Source organism: Carcharodon carcharias, chromosome 7 (assembly GCF_017639515.1).
Source record: "Carcharodon carcharias isolate sCarCar2 chromosome 7, sCarCar2.pri, whole genome shotgun sequence".
Lineage (NCBI taxonomy): Eukaryota > Metazoa > Chordata > Chondrichthyes > Lamniformes > Lamnidae > Carcharodon > Carcharodon carcharias.
Genome location: NC_054473.1, coordinates 15,225,065 through 15,249,020, shown reverse-complemented (window position 1 = coordinate 15,249,020; position 23,956 = coordinate 15,225,065). Strand labels below are relative to the sequence as shown.

Here is a 23,956-nt window from a genome sequence, read left to right as displayed (position 1 = left end):
CCCTCACCCCTCGCCAATTCCCCTGCTCCCCTCACCCCTCGCCAATTCCCCTGCTCCCCTCACCCCTCGCCAATTCCCCTGCTCCCCTCACCCCTCGCCAATTCCCCTGCTCCCCTCACCCCTCGCCAATTCCCCTGCTCCCCTCACCCCTCGCCAATTCCCCTGCTCCCCTCACCCCTCGCCAATTTCCCCACTCCCCTTGCCCCTTCCCCCCGCTCCCCTCACCACTTCCCCCGCTCCCCTCACCCTTACCCCGCTCCACTCACCTCTCACCACTTCCCCCGCTCCCCTCACCCCTCCCCCCTCTCCCCTCTCCGCTTTCCTTGCATCTCAGTAGTTCTCTTCCACTCCCCTTACCACTGGCTGGTTTCCAGTACAGACAATGGGCAGTGGAACAGAGAAGTGGAGGGTATGGGCGGAGGGCGAGACAGCAAAACGTCCCAGGGAAATGGAGAGAGTGATGGGGGGAGCTGGGGGAGGGGGAATGGGAAGAGCAGTGGGAGAGCATGGGGAGGGAGGGCAGTGGCAGGGGGAGTGAAGAGAGCAGCAGGTTAAGCGTGGGAAGTGAGGAGAGCAAGGGGGGAGCATGGGGAGTGAGAACTCTGGCAGGGGAGTGAGGAGAGCATAGGGTGTGAGGGAGCGGCGGGAGAGTGAGGGGAGTGGTGGGGGAGTGAGGGGAGTGGGGGGGGAGTGAGGGGAGTGGTGGGGGAGTGAGGGGAGCGGGGGGGCGATGAGGGAAGTGGTGGGGGAGTGAGGGGAGTGGTGGGGAGTGAGGGGAGTGGCGGGGGAGTGAGGGGAGTGGTGGGGGAGTGAGGGGAGAGGTGGGGGAGTGAGGGGAGTGGTGGGGGAGTGAGGGGAGCGGTGGGGGAGTGAGGGGAGTGGTGGGGGAGTGAGGGGAGTGGCGGGGGAGTGAGGGGAGTGGCGGGGGAGTGAGGGGAGTGGTGGGGGAGTGAGGGGAGTGGCGGGGGAGTGAGGGGAGTGGTGGGGGAGTGAGGGGAGAGGCGGGGGAGTGAGGGGAGTGGCGGGGGAGTGAGGGGAGTGGCGGGGGAGTGAGGGGAGTGGCGGGGGAGTGAGGGGAGTGGCGGGGGAGTGAGGGGAGTGGCGGGGGGAGTGAGGGGAGTGGCGGGGGAGTGAGGGGAGTGGCGGGGGAGTGAGGGGAGTGGCGGGGGAGTGAGGGGAGTGGCGGGGGAGTGAGTGGAGAGGCGGGGGAGTGAGTGGAGAGGCGGGGGAGTGAGGGGAGTGGTGGGGGAGTGAGGGGAGTGGCAGCCGTAGCTTTGGGACACACAATGATGATGTAAGCTGTTGGAGAAACCGTTAATGCACCAGCAACTGGAGTGGGAGCTGAATTCCCGAGTCTGTTTCTTGTTCATCAGCAGCAGGAGGTCCAGTGTATTTTTCTCAAATCTTTGTACAAACCAATGGAATCTGTGTGGGGGGGATGGGTGCGGTAGATATAGTCCATGTGTAATCTGTACAACATGTAATGAGGCCTTCATTGAAGAGTTGGTAATAAGTTTATCAAGTATTGTTAACTACCAGGGTCAGAGATTAATGGAAAACACAAAGTGAAATTTACTGTGCTCAGCTAGGAATCTCATACCGAGTTTTTTCTTCCTTTAGCTCTAGTGAAATATTGCTGATAAATGCCCAGTCACCTGTTCACAACATAAATCACAGCTTGTTTCCCTTTTAAGTCTGGTTCTAATTAAGCAGAACAAATATGACTAGACTTGGCCATTAGAAAATGTCCGAGCAGCAACGTACAAACCAGGACTTTCTAAAAAATGAAACGTATCAACTGGGCTTCCAAGGGAATACACCCATTGGAATTTATCCAGCTATACCCACCCACTGGAATACCCAGTTACATCAACCAGAGTACACCCACTGGGAAATATACCCATTTCTTGAGCAGCGGTCCACATAGCCACGCTCTCGGGCAGAGTCTATACCCCAATAAATCCAGTTTGCTCAATTTCCTCTCCAGCATATATAAAATGTTAACCATGAAAAAAATCTCAAGATAAGAGAATCTCCCTCAGAATATCCCGGTCGAACTTTATATATCTGCCATTAAAGTACAGAAGCGAATATAAAGAATTGAATCTTGCTGCAGTAGAATGGATGGCTCGATTCCCTTATACGGTATTACCCATGCTTATATAGACGACTGTAGAGTCAGCCTTGCCAGATCAACCCCACAACTCTGACTGAAGATATCATATGCCTGGCACTGTTATGTACTGAGAACAATATACAGACCAATGGTTGAATAAGTTGGATAACACTGAACTCATGGTAACCATGCCTTGCTCTATATTTTCATGCTTTCCGCTCAAATATTTGCTTAAATTCCTTCCCCCCCCCCCCACCCCCACACTGAACATCCAGTAATTCCAATGAGTTATTAAATAACATCTATAAATAGGCAGAGTTTAACATTATATTTCTATTTACTAAACCAACAAGGGCAAGACTGTGGCGCAGTAAACTCAAAAAAGAATACGGTATTCAAGAAAAATTGATTCGGGTCCATGTCGGGCTTGAAGCTGAGAACGTAAAAAACTTTTGGGGATCTTTGGTTTCATTTTTTGACGTTGGTCACCCTCGCTCCAAAAATTGCCAGAGGTAACGTTCACAGCCTCAGTGGAGAAGTGTCCATTTTGAAAAGTGACTTTGCTGCTCTGGGAATGCTTCGCCTGTTAGTTTGGCCTCTAGAGCTCGGTCCTTATTTACAATGCAAGCAGAGTTCAGTCAGCTCTATGTGTCGGTGATGTGTCTGGGCGTCCTGTTGCGGGGCTTGCTCTTTCCTCTCCTCCCACCCTCCGATATGAACTTCCACTTGTTCATCATCTTGCGCTTCTTGCGCTGTTTCTCATTGCACCACACCCTCTCGCAGTACTCCTCCACCCGGTGGAGGTTCGAGTAGCCAATCAGCTGCATGATGTCCTTGAACCAAGGTTTCTGGCTGTGCAGCCGACGGGGCTGAGTCATGCAGGGACGGTTGGTGTGTTCCTCATCGTCGCGGTTGAAGATCTCATCCAGCTGCTCGCTCTCAATCACCTCCAGCGCGATTTTGGTCACTGTCTGCGTGAAGCCGTGCTCCATCGTCTTGCAGTAGTAAGTTCCCTCGTCCATTCGGTAAATCTTTCTGAATAAGAGGCCGTGCTCGGTTTTGATGACCCTGTCGTCTGTTTTCACCTGTAAAAAAATTAAAACAGCTTTGCATTTGTTTGGTGCCTTTAATGCAATAAAATGGCCCAAGAGGCCTCGCATGAGGCGTTATCAGGTCAAGTCTGACATCGAGCTACATGAGGTGATATTAGGAACAGTAGTCAAAAGCCAATTCAGGGAGGCGGGGGTTTAAGGAGCGGTTTAAAGGAGGAGAGAGAGGTAGAGGGTTGGCGAGGTTAGGGAGGGAATTCCAGAGCTTAGGCCCTGTCAGAGGGCTGAACCTTGCAGGCCACTGGCAGGTGGGAAAACAGGTAGGTGGGCCTGTAAGTTAAGGAGCTGTGGTATTGGTAGCGCACCCGCTGCCCCCGCTACAATTTTATGGGTGGGGGGGGGGGGGGGGGGGGCATTAGGTGACCCAACCACCAGAGGCCCAACTGAGGCTTTTAAGTGGCTATAAGGCTATAATACCCAATAAAGGGCCTTATTCCACCGCCACTTTGATTTAACGGGTAGCGGGAGAGGCCTGTGCCCAACATGTAATCTGGCAGGCTTAACCCTCCAGGCGCTGGTCAGTGAAAGTCCAAAGTCCAGGGTGGGGGTGGAAATGCCAAACCTGCCTCAACGAAATCCCAGGCTCACCTGGATTTGAGGGCATCTATGGTTCCATTACCTCCCGGCCTCCTGCAATACCAGCACTTGCCACCGATGTTGGTGTGGCACACAGCTGCTGGCCTCCAATTGGCTGGGCGTTCTATGAGGCGGGGCCTTCCTTCTGGAGACAGGCGGAGGTCCTGCCTCATACTAATGAAAGGGCCATCGCCTGAAAGATAAAGCAGGGCGAGCCGGCCAAGTGGGAGCAAGATCAACCCTGAAATTTACACTGGGGCGTGGGAAGCCCACCCGAAGTGTAAATCTAGCCAGGATATGCATAGCAGGTCCTAATTGCTCATTGTGTAAAATGTTCTCCCTCATGTTGCCTCTGGTCCTTTTGCCAATTACCATAAATCTGTGTCCTCTCATTTTTGACTCTAGCGCCGAGTCTTTATTTACTCTATCTAAACTTTTCCCAATCTTAAATACTTCTATCAAATCTCCTCTTAGCCTTCTCTATCCTAAGGAGGAGACTTTTACCCCTCTCCATCAAGACTAGAATCAGTCACAAGTCTTTGAGGTACAATGTCAGTAGCTTGGAGGCTATACCACTGTACAAATTGACACATTCACTTCAAATCCTTCTGGCATTTTCACTAAAGACGTTGACCCAACACATTAAGAATCCACATGACAACATGGCTCAGAGGGATTTAAATGCAAATCTGTCAGCCGATAGTGTTGTATACTTTACAGTCTCAGGTCTATGCAGAGATGACACGTCTGAGATATAAAGCATACAATAAAGTGTTTACTTTTCTCCATCATCCTCATTGCCTAAGTGGTAGAAAGAGGAAGCTGAGTTAGAGACATGGAGTAGACATTTTAAAGCATTGTTGCAGTTATTAAAGACATAGCCTTTCCTACTGTCTGTCTATTTGGGTCACGTGGTTGTTCCTGGAGACTCCGACCAATGAGCCCTAAGTGCGGGTAATCCAGGGGGCGTGGCTTTCTAGTCGAGGACCTGATTCAGGCATGCAGCTTCTGAAAAGCTCTCTGCAGTAAAGTTATCTGTTTCAAGTAGAAATCTGTCTGGTTCGTTAAGTCATTATAATTGTATAAAACTCTTGTCAATAAAGTTCCTACACACATAGGGCGGGATTTTCCAGTCCCGCCTGCAGTGGGCATCATTGTGAGCAGGATGGGAAAATTTAGAGAGTGGCCAAAAGCCGATTGACTTTTGTTCGCCCTCCAAATTTTCCTGTCACGCCTCCGATAATGTCAATTGATGGCGGGACAAGAAAATCCAGCCCATAGAAACTAATGTCATCTCTGCATTGATCTGAGATAGAGATTATACAATGGGTAGCCCATGGGATGCCAGAATTAAATAGTTTTCACTCACCTCATCTTTCATGTCATCCACAGCTCGTTGTATGAACCATTTGACGGTGGCCTGAAGTGATTTTGGGATGCATTCAAGAAAGGTGCTGTTCTGTTCAGTCCCATAAACCACTCTCTCCTCCGCACTATCAAACTCTTCCACTGTTAAGTGTTTAAAAACACATTTCAAAAGTGAATGTAGATCATTAGAATTATGCTCTAATCAATAAGGATCAAATCCCAAAAATAATTGTGTGTTTGGTACATCAGGACCTATCACTGAATCTTACAGCACAGGAGACCATTCGGCCCATCGTGCCTTTGTTGGCTCTTTGAAGGAGCTACATAATTCGTCCCACTCCCCTGCTCATTTTCCACCTAGCCTTGGCATTTTCTCCTTTTCAAGTATTTATCTGATTCCCCTTTGAAAGTTACTATTGAATCTGCTCCCATCACCCTATCAGGCCGTGTATTCCAGCTAGTAACTACTAGCTGTATAAAAATAATTCTCATCTCTCCTCTAGTTCTTTGGTCAATTATTTTTAATACATTGGCAAAACAGTTTGATTCCTTACACCTTACTGGTGTTCACAAATATCCTTTGTTAATATTGACATTTTCTATTCAGAAGAGAACTAGTTGGTTGGGTTTACATAATGCATCTTTGTCAAATACAGAACCAAGAAATGGGGTCAAAGAGTGTAGGTCAGTCCTGGCTAAACACAAATCAGACCTTACAAGTCATAGGAGTAATGAGGGTAGACCATTGCAGCAAACATTGTTCTTTTTCCCTATGTTCAGCTCCTCTAATAGCCAGAAAAAAATCTTCTGGGGCATGAGGGAGAGAGGGAGGAAGATCCCTGATCCTTTAGGGTCAGTGCTGCAGTCACTTGAACCTTCGGACACTGGTTGAGAGATTGGGGTTGCCCTAGAAACCACAGCCAACAAGCTAACTGGCAAAGAGCAGAGGCTGCCCCATGATGGGCGTCAGTTGCCAAGCTGACTCTGACCTCCAAACAAACATACATCTGACGCAAACTTGGCGCCCGTGACGAGGACCAGAAAGGGTGTGGGTACTTTGAGGGAGGACCAATACCTCTAAAATAATATTTTCTGGAGTCTGTTTTAAAGATCAAAATCAGACGCCAAAGTACACGTTTGAGTTCGTGATAAGGAGGGTGCTTTTGAGGGGAAAAGAAAAGCAAAAGTAATGACTTTTGGTCTCAAATAGCTCAAGGGTAAAAGTGGACAAGAGATGGGAGGGGAGCCTGGGCCGGGGGAGGGGACGGGAAACAAGAATCGAGAGGTCTGAAACAGGAAGGACCCAACATGAAAAAGATCGTATTCATCGACTTTGTTTTTTGGGACAAATGCTTTTTATCCAGTTCCGTTCTTTCTGTTCCGTGCGCCACGCCCTGATGGGGAAGGGTGGGAAAATGATCTTTTGCCAGACCTTTGCCGACGGCACTCAGCATCCAACTGCCCCGCGGGTTATGATGTCCCTTCACAACCGTCCTTCTCCCTCTGTGAGGGAGCACCTGACAAAACAGTGCAGATCTGGAACTCGCCACTCGAGCAAGGGTCACAGGCCCAGCAGCTTTTATTGATATGAACCTTCTATGAAAAGGCACAACTGCACAATAAACAGCAGGAACGAGAATGGGGAAGAGAAAAATCTTTAGCGAGATATTAAAACGTCTCTTTTAAAAAACTGGCAGGATGAGCCAACTTATTAATCTTCCGGCCCCCGGGTTTAAGTGTAGCCCAGACTAATGCATTGGAGAAATGAAAAAAGCCCCCTATTTGGGAAATGAGGCTTGATCACGACCCAGTCATTAGCAGGAATCAGCCCAGAGCACAAGGGTCCTCGATCAGCCACATGCAGGTCCCAGGATGGTTTTGTGTGGGAAGTGGAGATTGTCACGCTGTTGAAGCAGTTGCGTTCTCCAGTCACTAGATTTGTGGTCAAGTGTGGGGAGCGGCGGGTTGCTCAATACCAGGCTTTTTAAATAAGTTGGGTGTCAAACTGCTACATCTGATCCGGCAGTGCTCGATGCTAACATGAGCGCTTGAAACGTGAGAAGGTTCCGTTTCCTGACCCAAAAGATCCTGCACCCGGCAGGCACGCAAGAGAAAGAAATAACTATGAAGCTGACAGAATCGGTTTTGAACTCAACGAGACAGACCCTGCTCGGGGAAAAAAAGAATGGTAGACACGGCGGACGAGGAGCTGCAAGTCTCCAGAGCCTGCCCGTCGATTTACACCACCCCACTATTTGTGCGGCACAGACAATCATCCAGCCATCAGCCTCCCCGCTAAATTTTAAGGGCGGGATGGATGTCCGCAGCGGTTGATCACTAAAACGGCCACGGAAGTAAGTGTCACCTTGATGTGTTTAGAGGACGCCAGGAGATACATCTGGAAGGTAGGATGGGAAGGAAGAGTGATGGATGCTCCTTACCGATCAAACTCTGATCCAGGCACTGGTGAATGGGGTTCCCATTCCAAATATCTTGTCTTCGGAAACGTCTAGACAAAGAGAGAGGAGGCTGAAGTGAATCTGAGGCCCTCTATTACAACCTTACCAAAGAGATTGGACGCTCAGTACAGGCCTTGCCATGTCAGAGCTGCACCTTTTTTGGTGACGGGTGTGGTTGCATTTTCTCGTTCTCCGTATTCTGGTGCCACTGTCGGCGGAGTAAGCGAACTGCCCTTGGGTTAAGCCAGTGTAGTCCCCGCCAACCCCCCCCTCCCCCCCGACGATTCAGTAGGGTGAATACATCTTGTGCCTTGCTCCTCGATCACCTGGGTCAGGATTTATCGGCGTCCAGTCTGGAATCGCGTGAAATCGTGCCAGGAGCTGTCGGGCGCCCGTCCCCAATGTCATGGCGCTCGCCCGCATCATTATGGTCTGTGGGCCCGGGGGGGAGTCGGACGCGTGCCCACCGACAATTAAGCGGGCAATTAAGACCCTTAAGGAGCCAATTGTCAGCGATTTCATGCGGCCCGTCCGCTTATACGGTCGGCGGGGTGGTCAGGTGGTCTTCCCGCTTTCACTACAAACCACATCCAGGGTGGGATGAAATGCCCCGGGGGCTGAATAAAATAAAAGAGGTTTGGGGGATGATCTGCTAAGTATTCTGCTGCCAGGTGCCTGCATTTACAGAATTGTCACAGTTTGCAGTAGTTTATTGAGCTCGTTTCATTTTCAAATTACTGCAGCTCCCCGAGGCAGCTCCACAACATCCACCAGCTTTCAGGGGAGCGCCAGCCCACGTTCTGCCTTCTCTCGGCGCCTGCCCTCTTCTTCCAACCCACCCCACCCCCACGCCACTCCCCACCTCCTGGCAGCGCTGAGTCTTTCTCAGTGCACGTTTCTTGCCGGCAGGCCATTAATTGGCCAGTCAGCGTTCGGGGGTCGATGGCGGGCAGAAGAGTACTTCACGCCTGCCTGAGATCCAGGCCATCGGCTAGAAAGGGCAGAGGTGCCAATATTGGCTCGTGGGTGAGAGGGCCACCTGCCACCTTGCGAGTAGCCAGCAGATAGCCTGGCCAATTAGAATGGGCAAGCCTTGTTAACCTGCCAACCAAATGAGCTGGGATGTCAGATAGCTTGAAGCGTGGGGATAGGGGGTGCGGGGGAGAGTGGTGGTGACTCCCAGGTGGTTAGACATTCTGGGGAAGGAGGGAGTATGTACTTCCCTCGTGGGGGTCACGAAGAACACTCCTGCTCCTCTGGACCCCAAAAAGTGCCCAGTGCCCAGGTGGGGAAAGAAAGAAAGAAATGTTAGGCCATAAAGGTGTAGGAGAAGTAAGCCACTCGGCCCATCAAGTCTGCTCCACCATTCAATGAGATCATGGCTGATTTGATAATCCTCAATTCCACTTTCCTGCCTTTTTCCCATAACCCTCGATTCCCTTCCTGATTAAAATGCTGAGGGCGTTCTGTACTCTGGTACCTGCATACATGTCATTCAGTACTCACCATCAAATGTCACAGGCTCATTGATCTATAATCGTCCAAACATGTACATGCTGGTAAAGTACTCAAAGAATGAACAGAATTGTACACACAACTCACAACTGATACACACACACACACACACACACACACACACACACACAAACACACACACAAAGTATGAGCTAGCAATTCACTTGCAAAAGTACACACACACACCACATAGACACCGTCAAGTCCCAAGTATACGTAAACTCACCAGCAACATACAAACACAATGAGTGTGCACACCACACACTTACTACCTTGCACACCAATCTTAACCATATGTGAACACAGACACAGATTTATTTACCAGCTTCACCCGTCAATGGTCTAACAAACGTCAGCCTACCCCACCTGTCAAATACATATCTGTTATCTAGTGAAAGGACTTTAGCTGAGGCTGTGCGGCTGTCACGGTACCTTTTAGCGGCGGGCTGGTATCTGGTACATGAGCTTCCATCCCAAGCGCAGTACGGGTCTCTGGCGAGGCAACACTCGGCACAGGCATTGCCATAGGTCTCGCACTGATGGAGCTTCACCTGGGCTACCCCCACTCTCGAGCCAACGTACAGCTGTTGCTGCAAGGGAGCAGAGTGCACAGGAGGAACGTTAAGCTGAGAATAACACAAGAGTTTCACACCAAGTGAAAGCTGGGTCAGAGAATGGAGCTTCTTACCCGTTTCACTGAGATCTCCATCGATGTGATGGGATTCGGAATCTGGCAAAGTGAAAATAGAAACCATTATTGGACAATACCGCCTGACTTTTTCTACCTGCTTGTCTCTCTTTCCTGGGGAATATTTCTGACTTGGGTTGACGAGTCTTGGTTCAGTGGGTAACGCTCTTGCCTCTAAGTCAGAAAGCCGTGGATTCAAATCCCACTCCAGGTCTGGATCACAGAATCCAGGCTGACACTCCACTGCAGCGCTGAGGGAGTGCTGCACTCCCAGAGGTGTTGTCCCTCAGAGGAGATGATAAACTGAGACCCCCCACCTGCTCTGAAACATGTAACAGATCCCATGGCACTGTTTCAAAGTAGATCAGGGAAGCAAACTCTGCCTGTTTTAAGGGCTTATCTGCTGTGGGAAGCTTGCCTGTGGTTGGAGGTTGAGTGCCTCAGGGCAGACCCTGGCTCCATGTCATTGGGCACCACCAACCTTTGGCTTGGAAAACAGTACATCCATGTAGGGGCTCCAATCTCATGGAGGGGATTTGTCATAGCCTTGGAGGAGTTTGGAAGATGATAATAAAGAGTTACTTTCCTACTGGGCTCCTCTTTGTCCAACCTGTTAAATGCCCTCCCAACCCCACACTTCATATAGTCTCATCCACCTCCCTCCCTCTCACTGGGTACAGTTTCACCCACCACCTTGCACCTGGCACTGGCTTCCCACCCCTCCGCTCACTTGGCACAATTCATCCATCTCCCTCATTCTCACTAGGTACACTCCCACTCACTGCCCTACCGCTCAGTTTCAGTCACTCCTCACCTTCAAATCCTCACCCATCTCTGAACTGCACTAGCGCCTCTGAACCACCCCCTCTCACCTCTACTCTCTTAGCCCTCTCCCAACTCCAGTTTAGACCAAAAATGATGCTGGTGCCATTTTGAAGTCCTAAGCAGACAAACTTCAGCACTGTCGAGGGCTTGTGGCCTTTGGTATTTGGATACTATCAAGGAGATGTTGAAGAAGCCCAGCTCAGAGGTGAATTAGGGTTTTGGCACCATAGCAAATGATGTATGTGCGGAGCTGAGAGATGCTTCGGAGTGAAAGGAAGTGGCCTTGGTGTCATTATGGATGTGGTAGTGGAAGCTGAGCTCAGAGCTGGAGTATTGTGTCTTATCCAGGCGTTGATATCAGTCGGCGCGTCAGAGAGAGTGCCAGAAGCTGTTGGGGTTGGGGACAGGCAGGGGGGTCCACGCTTTGAGATGGTGCCACCAAAGGGCAGCGAGTGATTGGTGCAGAGAAATGAACCAAGAATGGAGAGCTGTGGTGGCTGTGTAGAGGAGAAGCCAGTTGTGATGAATTGTCAATAATCTGGAAGGTAAAAATAGAACCAGGAGAAAGCAACGCCAGGGAGATGGAGTATAGAGGACAAGCATTTGAGGAGGATCGAGTGAACGGCAGTGCCCAAGGAGGCGGAGAAGCTGAGGAAGAGGAGGGGGAGACCTGTCCATTGTGCAGCTGACTTCTAGATCGGGGGATGGAAGCAAAAACCCAGGAATCATGGAAAAAACAGCTGAAGGCTTTGAGGAGAGACTGACTGAATCTCTCCGGCTCAATGGCCTCCTTGTTTGCGGCTCTCATGATCTTGAAGTGATCGCTTCCACGATACCATAAGGGCAGGAGGACACCCTAAAGGGAAAGGGTGGGGGAGTGGGACTACCTGAATTGTTCTTGCAGACAGCTGGCATGGATATGATGGGCTGAATGGCCTCCTTCTGTGCTGTAACCATTCTATGATTCTAAATGTGCCTCAGAACCAACTCACATCATTACTGGAGGGATCATTGAGAATGAGTGTTGAAACAAAAAGGTACTGTATCTTAAACCTTTAACAGTTCCAGTATTAGGAGATGATCTATTCTTGTCAGGTTATGGCTTGACGGTACAACAGGACACAATGAATACCTTAAACACCTGGAGCTCTTCCAGAATGACTTCCTCACTCTGCACGGCATTTCCCTTCCGCAGAGCGATCGTCTTCAGGACCACCCCAGTGTCTGCAGAGGAAGAAAATACCAGCCACTCTTACACTTCATCTTCAGCAAATTTTATTGAGAGGAAACAAAGGAATTAAGAAAAAATATTCAACACTTTCACTCATCTTCCCCCTCTTCCTCTGTCTGTTGATATCTTGTGGCCTTCCCCTCACCATGAATCCAATTATTCTCTCCCTAACTTTCATCTGTCTCAGTGAATGGGTAAGATCCCATAGGCGATTTCACAGAGGAGTAGGGGAGTTATCTCTGGTGTCTTGGCCAATATTTATCCCTCAATCAACATTACAGGTGAGGTGAGAGTGACTGCCCTTGACACCAAGGCCGCATTTGACATATTATGGCATCAAGGAGCCCAAGCAAAACTGGAGTCAATGGGAAACAGGGGGAAAACACTCCACTGGTTGGAGTCATACCTAGCACAAAGGACAATGGTTGTGGTTGTTGGAGGTCAGCCACCTCAGCTCCAGGACATCGCTGCAGGTGTTCCTCAGGGTAGTGTCCTCGGCCCAGCCATCTTCAGCTCCTTCATCAATGACCTTCATTCCATCATAAGGTCAGAAATGGGGATGTTCACTGATGATTGCGCAATGTTCCACATCATTCGTAACTCCTCAAATACTGAAGCAGTCCATGTCCAATTGCAGCAAGTCCTGGACAATATCCAGGCTTGGGCTGACAAGTGGCAAATAACATTCGTGCCACACAAGTGCCAGACAATGACCATCTCCAATGAGAGAATCAAGCCATTGCCCCTTGATGTTCAATGGCATTACCACCACTGAATCCCCCACTATCAACATCTTGGTGGGGTTACCATTGATCAGAAACTGAACTGGGCTAGCCGTATAAATACTGTGGCTATAAGAGCAGATTAGAGGCTGGGAATCCTGCAATGAGTAACTCACCTCCTCAATCCCCAAAGCCTGTCCACCATCTACAAGGCACAAGTCAGGAGTGTGATGGAATACTCCCCACTTGCCTGGATGAGTGCAGCTCCCACAACACTCAAGAAGTTTGACACCATCCAGGACAAAGCAGCTCGCTTGACTGGCACCACATCCACAAACATTCACTTCTTCCACCACCGATGCACAGTAGCAGCAGTGTGTACCATCTACAAGATGTACTGAAGGAACTCACCAAGGCTCCTTAGACAGCACCTTCCGAACTCACGACCACTACCATATAGGACAAGGGCAGCAGGCAGATGGGAATACCACCATCTGGAAGTTCCCCTCACAGTTAACACCATCCTGACATTTTTTCTTATTCATTCATGGGATGTAGGCTTCACTGACTGGGCCAGCATTTATTGCCCATCCCCTTGCCCTATTGCCCTTGAGAAGGTGATGGTGAGCTGCCTTTTTGAACTGCTGCGGTCCATGTGGTGCAGGTAGGGAGTGAGTTCTGGGATTTTGACCCAGCGACAATGAAGGAATGGCGATATATTTCCAAGTCAGGATGGTGAGTGACTTGGAAGGGAACCTCCAGGTGGTGTTGTTCCCATCTATCTGCTGCCCTTGTCTTTCTAGATGGTTATGGCCATGGGTTTGGAAGGTGCTGTCGAAGGAGCCTTGGTGAATTCCTGCAGTGGATCTTGTAGATGGTACACATTGCTGCCACTGTGCATCGGTGGTGGAGGGAGTGAATGTTTGTGGATGGGGTGCCAATCAAGCGGGCTGCTTTGTCCTGGACAGTGTCCAGCTTCTTATGTGTTGTGGGAGCTGCACTCATCCAGGCAAGTGGGGAATATTCCATCACACTTCTGACTTGTGCCTTGTGGATGGTGGACAGGCTTTGGGGAGTCAGGAGGTGAGTTACTCATCGCACGATTCCTAGCCTTGGAAATATATCACTGTTCCTTTATGGTCACTGGGTCAAAATTCTGGAATTCCCTCCCTAACAGCACTGTGGGTATACCTACACCACATGGACTGCAGAGGTTCAAGATGGCAGCTCACCACCACCTTCTCAAGGGCAACTAGTGATGGGCAATAAATGCTGGCCCAGCCAGTGAAGCCCACATCCCATGAATGAGTACAATAAAAAAAAAACTTAGATCACAAATTAACTCCTCATTATCACATTACTGCCTCTGGGGTCCCGCTGTGCACAAACTGTCTGCCATGTTTCCTGCATTATTAGAGAGATCACTACTTCATTGGCTGTAAAACACATTGGGATGTCCTGAGGTTGGGAAAGGTGCTTTATAAATGAAATGCCTTCTCTCTTTTCACAGGCGCAACTTACTCCCTCTTCCAGACCCCCAGTATCTGCAGGGTACTGGTTAGATGGTAGTGATGTCAAATGCCCCATCAGCGTATTGTGGACTGGTTATGCCATGATGTACAGGCACAACAAACAGGAAGAGCTCCTAACTTGCACTCAGCCTATAGATGAAGAGGGTGTTCGATACATCATACCTCATTTCCTGAGGAAGAACTCACCATGCTCAACTGAACTAGGCCTCAGTGCTATTAAGTTCCAGGAGATGGTGGCATAGTGTTAATGCCATTGGACTAGTAATTCAGAGGTCCAGAATAACGTTCTGGGGACATGGGTTCAAATCCCACCATGGCACCTGGTGGAATTTACATTCAATTAATGAAATCTGGAATGGAAAGTTTGTCACTGTAATAGTGACCATGAAACTATCTTTGCTTATTGTAAAAACCCATCTGGTTCAGTAATGTCCCTTTTGGGAAGGAAATCTGCCACCCTTACCCAGTCTGACCTACATGTGTCTCCAGATCCACAGCAATATGAATGAATCTTAATTGCCCTCTGAAATGGCCTGGTCAGCTACTGAGTTCAAGGGAAATTAGGGATGGGCAATAAATGTTTGCCTTTCCAGTGATATCCGCATCCCATGAACGACTGGAAGCCAGTGTCCAGTGGCGTACCACAGGGATCTGTGCTGGGTCCCCTATTATTCATCATTTATATAAACGACATAGATGACTATGTGGGGGGTAGGATTAGTAAGTTTGCGGATGACACAAAGATTGGCCGGGTGGTTAACAGTGAGGTTGAGCGTCTTGGGCTACAGGAAGATATAGACGGGATGGTCAAATGGGCAGATAAGTGGCAGATGGAATTTAACCCTGAAAAGTGTGAGGTGATACACTTTGGAAGGAGTAATTTAACAAGGAAGTATTTAATGAACGGCATGATACTAGGAAGTTATGAGGAACAAAGGGACCTTGGCGTGAGTGTCGATAGATCCCTGAAGGCGGAGGGGCATGTTAGTGGGGTGGTGAAAAAGGGATATGGGACACTTGCCTTTATCAATCAGGGCATAGATTACAAAAGTAGGGAGGTCATGTTGGAGTTGTATAGAACCTTGGTGAGGCCACAGCTGGAGTACTGTGTGCTGTTCTGGTCTCCACATTATAGGAAGGATGTGATTGCACTGGAGGGGTTGCAGAGGAGATTCACCAGGATATTGCCTGGGATGAAACATTTAAGTTATGAAGAGAGGTTAGATAGACTTGGGTTGTTTTTGTTGGAGCAGAGGAGACTGAGGGACGACCTGATTGAGGTGTACAAGATTATGAGGGGCATGGACAGGGTGGATAGGGAGCAGCTGTTCACCTTAGTTGAAGGGTCAGTCATGAGGGGACATAAGTTCAAGGTGAGGGGCAGGAGGTTTCGGGGGGATGTGAGGAAAACCTTTTTACCCAGAGGGTGGTGACAGTCTGGAATGCGCTGCCTGGGAGGGTGATGGAGGTGGGTTGCCTCACATCCTTTAAAAAGTACCTGGATGAGTACTTGGCACGTCATAACATTCAAGGCTATGGGCCAAATGCTGGTAAATGGGATTAGGTAGGTAGGTCAGGTGTTTCTCACGTGTCGGTGCAGACTCGATGGGCCGAAGGGCCTCTTCTGCATTGTATGACTCTGTGATTCTGTGAGAATATAAAACACCCCGGACCAATCTTGTTCATCTCCCTGTGACGGCAGGGTAGGTGCTAAGAAAACAGTCGCCTCATTCAATACAGGTACTCTCAGTCGCTGAGTAACATTTATGAGATGGAGCAAAATAAATAATTTATTGAAAAGCCGAGGAAACAAATAAATCCGGAATAGTGACTGTTTTGGATACTCCCTGGATAGTTTGTTGAGTTGACGGCTGTGGTCTCTTGTGCGCTGACCTCACACAATCACATCACAAGGCTTTGGTTTGTTAATTTTGACATTTGCAGAGCTAAGAAAGGGCATTCCTCCACCCAGTTAACAAAGAATACTCAGTGAAGGAGCAACGCAGAGGACTGGGCTGTTTTATGTAAGAATGTCAGTGGGAGGGGCCACCAGTCTCTGTTTAGACTAATCACACTGGGGATCCCTGGGAAGAATATACAGCACAGCTTAAACATTCAAGGGCTTTGGGGTATCTGGTTATTGGTGGGGTGGGGGCGGTGGGGGGGGGGGGGGGGGGGGGGTGGGGGGGGGGTTGTGGTGGTCGCGGTCTTCTACATAGAAAATTCAATTGCCCCTGTGATCTGTCAATATTTCACACTTGGTGGTGAGGGCCGGCAGCAGCTTAACCCCGGCAAGTTAGCTCCCCGAATGTCAAAGTTTAAATGAAAAATGAGTCTCCGGCACGAGGTTAGGGGAGTTGCATTGTTCATTGATGGAGATAGGAGAGCTGCTAGCCTGTCCTCTTATCGATCCACAAACTATACAGCTTCCCCAGGAAGATGGTTCAGGGGCTCAGGTTGAAAATAATGAGACAGGAAATTGGGCCTTATTGAAAGTAGTATGGATTTAGTATCCCTTGTACTGGTTGGAACAGGAAAGGCCCATATTCCCTTGAACGTAAAAGATTTGCATTGACAAAACACATTACTCAGAAGCATCTGAAAGTTCTTCGCCCTAGTTATGATTTTACAAATGCACCGACAGCCGTACAATTGCAGCTACCTATGTGCACAGCAAGATTCCACAAACAGCAAAGAGACCAGTTAATTTTTTTTGTGGTGTTATTTATTGAGGGAGCAGCGTTGGACTGGGAGAACTCAAAAGGTGTTCAAAATGTTTCCTGGGATCTTTCACTTACACCTGAAAAGGCCGATCAGGCCGCAGTTTATTGTCTCATCTGAAGGACGGCACTCCTGACAGGGGTAGCACTCCCTATTTTGTCTGGACCAGCAGCCTCTTTTACATGCTCAAGTCCTAGAGTGAGGTTTAAATACATAAAATTCAGACCTAGAAGCTCCCACTGAGCCACAGTTGACACTTTAAAGGAATTAACTATTACCATAGCACATGTACCAAATGACCAGATTCACCAACACTCAATAATGCACACCACCAGCCCAGGAAACTCACTCGTGTACACACGCACACACACACACACCCATGCACATGTACAGTTTCTCTCTCTTTGGCAGTTCCTTTGGATTGAGGATGACTCTGGTTCGATGGGTTCTGAGATAGCTGATAAGTCCAATGCGCAATCTGCAGATTCTGTCACACGCAGGACAAGTGGTACTTGAAAGTTGAGTAGATGGGTTGTTTGGAGATTTGTGGTGCTCCCTCTTCACCTCTGCACGTTCCCGACAAAGCCTTTATGTGTTTGGTGCCTTCCCGAATGCCCCTTCTCCATTTTGGTTGGTCACATGCCAGAGTCTCCCATGAGCTGGCAGGTATGTTTGGCAACACACATACAAAAAACACAAAACATACATAAACACACACACACACACCTCTGTCCACACATAGCCCGTGCACCCATAGCCCTCATATGTAAAATCTGTATATGCAAAGCCCCCCCACATGCAATGCACGCAAAGCATTCATCGAATAGCCTCACATACAGACAAAGCATGTGCCTGTAACACTCACTGAACAGCACAGACTGGAGAATTTCCACAGGCACAGTCCTCACATATAGACGCAGAACTTGCTGCCACAAGGAATAGTTTAGGTGAATAGCATAGATTCGTTTAAGGGGAAGATAGAAAAGCACATGAAGGAGAAAAGAATTGAAGGATAAAATGAGTGAGATGAAGATGAATGGGAAGAAGCACATGTGGAGTATAAACACTGGCACTGATCTGTCGGACCAAGTAACACAGTGCTGTAAACGCTATGTAATTCTAAATACTGTGCAGTCATCGCAGTGCGTGTGATCTAGAAAGCCTTGATCTAACCGGCATGCAGCATACCTGTCCCAATGAACATGACGTCATACTGCCCATCTTCTGCCTCTACCCGGTCCACCACGATCTGTGTCATCTTGTACTGGACATTCGTTTTAATGAGCACTGGGTGCTGATTTATAGGGTACACTGACTGGAACATCAGAGGGTGGCTGCGAGCAAAATGGAGGACATCATCTGGGTAGTCCTTGGTGCTGGTGTATTGCCGACTGGGCTGGGTGGTGATCTTGCTGGGACACTGCAGACAAGAAAGAGCAAGAAGAAAAGGAATCGATGTAGCAATAAATGGAAGATAGGTGATGGGATAGTCAGTAAATTTGCTAATAATGACATGTACTTCTTCAAACTGAGGTCCATGCGTTCTTCAGAAAAGAGAGGTGAATGTCTGGGAATGTAAGTTACGTGGGACGGGCATTAACAGAGAATCCAGAAGTAACTCTAGATATGATTCCTGGGCTGGGGAAGAAGGGTTAACTTGTCAAATACTAGCAGAGGTAGAGTTGAATCATAGTGACAAGGGGTTAGGTACACATTGGCATCATTGGCAAGGCCGGAATTTACTGCCCACCCCTAGTTACCCTTGAGGACGTGGTTGTGGGCCATCTTCTTAAACTGTTGCTTTGTAGCGGTTTGATAGAACTGAGTGGCTTGCTGGGCCATTTCAGAGGGCAGTCAAGAGTCAACTACACTGTGGGTCTGGAGTCACAATAGACCAGGCCAATTAAGGATGGCAGATTTCCTTCCTTAAACACCAATGCATCAGTTGGGTTTTTACAAAATTCCAATGTTTTCATTGTTATTTTTACTGGTACAAGCTTTTTATTTCTTGTCCTTTTTTAAAAATTGAATTCAAATTCACAATCTGCCATGGTTGGATTTGAACTCGCGTACCCTAGTCTATGTGTCCAGATTGTGGAATATTTGCACTCAGGAAGGGGATGGAGGCTATGATGGATGATCAGAAGCAAAGCCCTCAATCTGCATCATGGTTTTTTCTTGTTTCATATGTATTACGCACCCGGTCCCAGATTTTCTGCTTGCCTGTACTGTTACCAGTCTCCTGTTGAGACTGTGCACGTGGTCACAGGACGTGTTGAGTACATGTATTTAAAAGAAGAGAGTTGGAGTGGCATAGCCCATTGGCACATGGCAAGTTGCGTTGAGGTAACTGGGCATCAAAACTGGGCTATTCCTGTGCACCTCCTGGCAAGCAACAGATGAACTCTGCCAAATGCCAGGAGTATGGCACCAGCCCACCATCTGGGTCAAAGATTAGCATGAGCAAGTCACCCACCTACCCACTTGGTCAAAGAATGGTAAGAGCATGTCAGCAGCCTAGTAAAGGCATGTGCAGAGATAAGAAGGTAAATAATAAAATAAAATAAATTTAATAAGAAAAAAACAGAAGCTTGCATTGGAATACAGGAATTAAGGATTCATATTTTAGTTTCTCTCTGCAGTACCCTTATTAATTAGACTACGTGGAGATACCAGAACAGCATCCAATGATTCTCCCATGCCAGGGTACTCACAGATCCAGGTCTTGGGTAAGGTACTTTGCCCTCATAAGCTGTCCACTGATAGTCAGGTCCTTCCTTGTGAGCGTAAGGTCCATTGAAAATCTCTCGTATCTCCGCCATGCGATAGACGCAAACAGCATAGCCTTGGAATACATTACTGAAATAACATTCACAATAATATAAAAACAATCAGATATCAAAATAAGATCCTTTGCTTAACAAATCATTTTTTGTCTCAATTTCAAATGAGAACCATTTTTATATGGTGTCTCCATGCTCTGCTGCATCGACTATCCATGGTCTACACCTCATTGTCTCTTAGCCCCAGTTCCACCATTGGCCCATATAGCAGCCCAGCGATTATGATGTTGGATTAAGGCCGTGAGTTCACATTCATAAGTCCAGCAACTTGTAGTCTTGTCCTCGGAAAAATGACCCGTGAAAGCTGCCTGTTGTAAGAACTCAACTGGGACACTAACATCCTTCTGCCATCCCAGTACAGTCCGGGCTCTGTGTGACTCCAGTCCCGCCACTAGGGGGCAGGATTTTAGTTCCCGCAGGCGTGCGTGCGGGCGCCCGACCCGATTGGGCGTAAAATAGCGATGACATCGGGCGAGTGTACTGACATCATCATGCACTGGCGCGATATTTCGGTTGGCGGGCCTGCGCGAGAGCTGGTAGGACGCCCACCGACAAGTAAGAGGCCTCGTAAGGCCACTAAAGTTTCAATTAACTGCCATTCTCGCTGCCCGTCCAACTTTACGGTTGGCGGGCGGGCGAATTGACCGGATGGCCTTAGGGTTTTCTTTTTAGGAAACCTCACCCACGGGTTAATCCGACATTCATCAAAAAAAAATTAAAAGTTTTGACATCATTTTATTATGGTTCACGTAAATGAGTCCTGTGTGGGAACAGTTTTTTCCAGATTTTCAAAAGCTTTATTCTTGATTTTAATATTCTTCGGCTGTGTGGCAGCTTCCTGCCTTCAGGGAGCTCTCAGTGAGTGCTTCCCCCCCACCACCACTCCCCAGCACATGCGCAGGCTTTAGTGCTTGCTCTCCTCCCACCCCCACCCCTGGCAGCGCTGAGCTTCCCAGCGTGAGGTGAATTGGCCAGCCAGCGTGAAATTGCGGTCGGGGGCCTAATGCGAGCGTCTGCTCCCAGGCCCACCTACCGCGCCCACCCAATGACCTGAAAATCCTGCCCTCGGTGTTTGACACTTAATGCCTTCAGAATAACTAAGAAGGAACAACCTTGCCAGTGCTATTAACATCCCAGAAAAAAGAAATTTAAAATAAAGAAGCTTAAACCCATTCAATCCACATCCATACCTATTAATTAACAATGGCACTATAGTAAAGCAGGACACAATCCATGTCCACGTATTCTTCATTGTGCGAGCCTCAGCAGTGAGTGGCACAGTCCAGGCTGATCCCATTCCAACTCTGACATCAGCTGGAGACACTGGAGCTGAGCTCTGACTGATCTCCCTCTCCCTTGGCTAGGGACTTTGAGGTTAATTTGCACTGTCCCGTCATCTAACCGCTATCAGATCGGGTAAGTCAGCACAGGCCAGCTGATACCTTTACCCACCATTACCGCTGTTTATTTTATTAGGACCACAAAAGAATTACATAGCAAACTATAGCTTCATCTAAAGTCATCTGATACCCATAAGCCACTGGGCCTCTGCGCTCATAGTTTGTATTCTTTGAAACTGTAAAGTAAATTCGTAAACCTAACACTCAGTCCATGGACACAAGTCTTGAATTGGCTGCCAGTTATATTACTGGATGCTTGCTTAATGTGTCTGCGAATTTCCTTTGTGCCTTCTTTAGCGGAGGCATCACTTGCTTACTTTAACTGGTCAGTCAATGCACTGCACATGTTACCCCCCTAACACAGTTCTTATATCCAGTGTGTTTCTAGATAGATTATCCGCTGTCAAATTGGTGTGCTTTGCACCCGTTTCACCTCGGAGAAATAGGCACGAGACCAATTTCTATCTCTCGGTGTGTGAAATTGTACTCATGAGCTGAAAAAAAAATTTTGTTGAAATGTGACTGATCCAAAAGTCAAAGACAAAAAGTAAAAAGAAAGAACTTGCATTTAAATAGCACCGTTCACAACCTCAGGATGTCCCAAAGCACTTTCCTCCCAATGAAGTGCATTTGAAGTATATTCACTGTTGTAATTTAGGAAAGGCAGCAGCCAATTGGCACACAGCAAGATCCCACAAACAGCAGTGTGACAATAACCAGGTCATCTGTTTTTAGTGAAGGTGATCCAGAGAGGAATAGTGGCCAGGACCGCAGGGAGAAATCCCTTCTTCTTCTTTAAAATAGTGCCATTGGATCTTTTATGTCCACTTGAGACAGCCGAACAGGCGTCTGTTTAGAGTCCCATCTGAAAGGTGCCAACTCTGGCAGAGGAGCACTCCCTCAGTGTCAGTCCAGATTATGTGTGAAAAGGTCCCTGAAATCTAACTTGAACCCACAACTGATTAATGATATGAGTTTAAAAGAGAAGTGCAGTAATTTAACATGCCACCTCACACATGTTATAAAGGGGAGACACCAGTAGCTCTCAGTCCTCACTTTTCTCTGTATTTTTTATATGTTCCTGTTCAGAGGTTGACTGGCAGCAGAAGCCGAGCTTCATTAGGAGGTTTAATCTCCCATCACCCATGGAGTCTAACAGGAAGACTTCGTAAGCATAGAGAGATCTACTTATGCACCAACCTTGGCATGTTGGTAGCAGTTATTTTATACAGCTGAACTACGTACAGCTATCCATGGCTAGATGTTACACTGCTGAAACCATGAACATCCTTCCTGCCTCCTCAACTCCTAGTCATATGTTCTCTTACATCACCATTATGGGAGTTGCTATTTATACAGCCCCACACATTAATCCTTACAAACCCTATACAATGACAATTCTCACTGATTGTTGTAAAAACCCATCTAGTTTACCAATGCCTTTTAGAGAAGGAAATCTGCCATCCTTCCCTGGTCTGGCCTACATGTAACTCCAGGCCCACATCAGGCATGAGTTCAAGTCCAGGTCAGAGCACATTCTGGGCTGGCGCTCCAGTGCAGTACTGACAAAGTTGCTGCCTTTCAGGTGAGGTGTCAAATCAAGGCCCTGTCTGCCCCTTCAGATGGACATAAAAACTCTCATGGCACTATTTGAGGAAGTGCATGGCTGTTGTCCTGATATCTTGGCCAACGTTTAGTTCCAAACCTTTATTAAAAAACTGGCTACACTTCAAAAGTACTTCACTGAACGTGCAGCACTTTGGAATTCTTTCTTCTGTCCTGGGACGTGGGCATTGCTGGCAAGGCCAGCATTTGTTGCCCATCCCTAATTGCCCTGAACTAAGTGGCTTGCTAGGCTATTTCAGAGGGCAGTTAAGAGTCAAACACATTGCTGTGGATCTGGAGTGACATGTAGACCAGACCAGCGAAGGATGGCAGATTTCCTTCCCTAAAATGCATTGGTAAACTAGATGGGTTTTTACAACAACCGATGATATTTGTCATTGTATAGGGTTTACAAGGGTTAATGTGTGGGGCTGTATAAATAGCAACTCCCATAATGGCGATGTAAGAGAACATATGACTAGGAGTTGAGGAGGCAGGGTGTTCATGGTTTCAGCAGTGTAACATCTAACCATGGATAGCTGTATATAGTTCAGTTGTATAAAATAAACTAGTTGTTGCCTGAGCAGACCAACATCTCAGTAATCATTCCAAAACTAGACTAACCAACATACAACAGTCATGGTCACCATTGCTGAGACTAATTTGTTATATTCCATCAGCTGCCATGGTGGGGCTGCATCCCTAGAGAGTTAGCCTGAACCTCTGGATTACTAGCCCAGTGACATTATCACTACGACACCCTGAGGTTGTAAAAGGCACTGCTTAAATATAAGGTCCCTGAATAAACTCCTACTGCATCTCAACACTGATATACTGTTACTTTGCTTATTAAAGAAAGACTTCCTACCTTATTGTGCTAAATAGAGCATAAATTTCTGGATTCTTCTCATCCTTAGTCCTCAGTAGAAACACATCCTCTGTGACACAAATAAAGCCAAATATTACAGAATCACTAACAGGTGAATTAGTAAACCAGCTTTAATTCTCATTTCACTGGTAGCTTCCATTAGCATTTAGAATATAGTTATTGCTATACTCTGAATTAGGTTCAAATGTGTACTCTACAAAGAAGTAACACAACATCCTGGCAGAATCACAATTTCAAAGTTTACTTCTCCTGGTGAAATGGTAAACACATCCTAAAAGAGTACGCCTAGAGAAAGCTTTGTTCTGCCTTTGGCTTTGTGCTTGAGCTGGCCTGGGAGTACCCAGTGCTGACACACAG

The 23,956-nt window shown here is 47.9% G+C and overlaps 1 protein-coding gene across 2 annotated transcripts in view; it reads right to left on the bottom strand.

The window, feature by feature from the left end:
- Positions 1-1,210: 1,210 nt before the first annotated feature.
- The window catches only part of sema3bl (sema domain, immunoglobulin domain (Ig), short basic domain, secreted, (semaphorin) 3bl), a 153,172-nt gene continuing 130,426 nt past the window's right edge, over positions 1,211-23,956 (bottom strand). For both annotated transcript variants that reach the window (XM_041192366.1, XM_041192367.1), the window contains exons 9-17: positions 23,579-23,648; positions 19,577-19,721; positions 18,051-18,282; positions 11,789-11,880; positions 9,832-9,873; positions 9,576-9,733; positions 7,611-7,678; positions 5,171-5,310; positions 1,211-3,201 (exon numbers count right to left, since the gene is read on the bottom strand). In XM_041192366.1, coding sequence (XP_041048300.1) covers positions 2,761-3,201; positions 5,171-5,310; positions 7,611-7,678; positions 9,576-9,733; positions 9,832-9,873; positions 11,789-11,880; positions 18,051-18,282; positions 19,577-19,721; positions 23,579-23,648 — 1,388 coding nt within the window. In that variant the 3' untranslated portion in view covers positions 1,211-2,760. The remainder of the gene's footprint in view (positions 3,202-5,170; positions 5,311-7,610; positions 7,679-9,575; positions 9,734-9,831; positions 9,874-11,788; positions 11,881-18,050; positions 18,283-19,576; positions 19,722-23,578; positions 23,649-23,956) is intronic.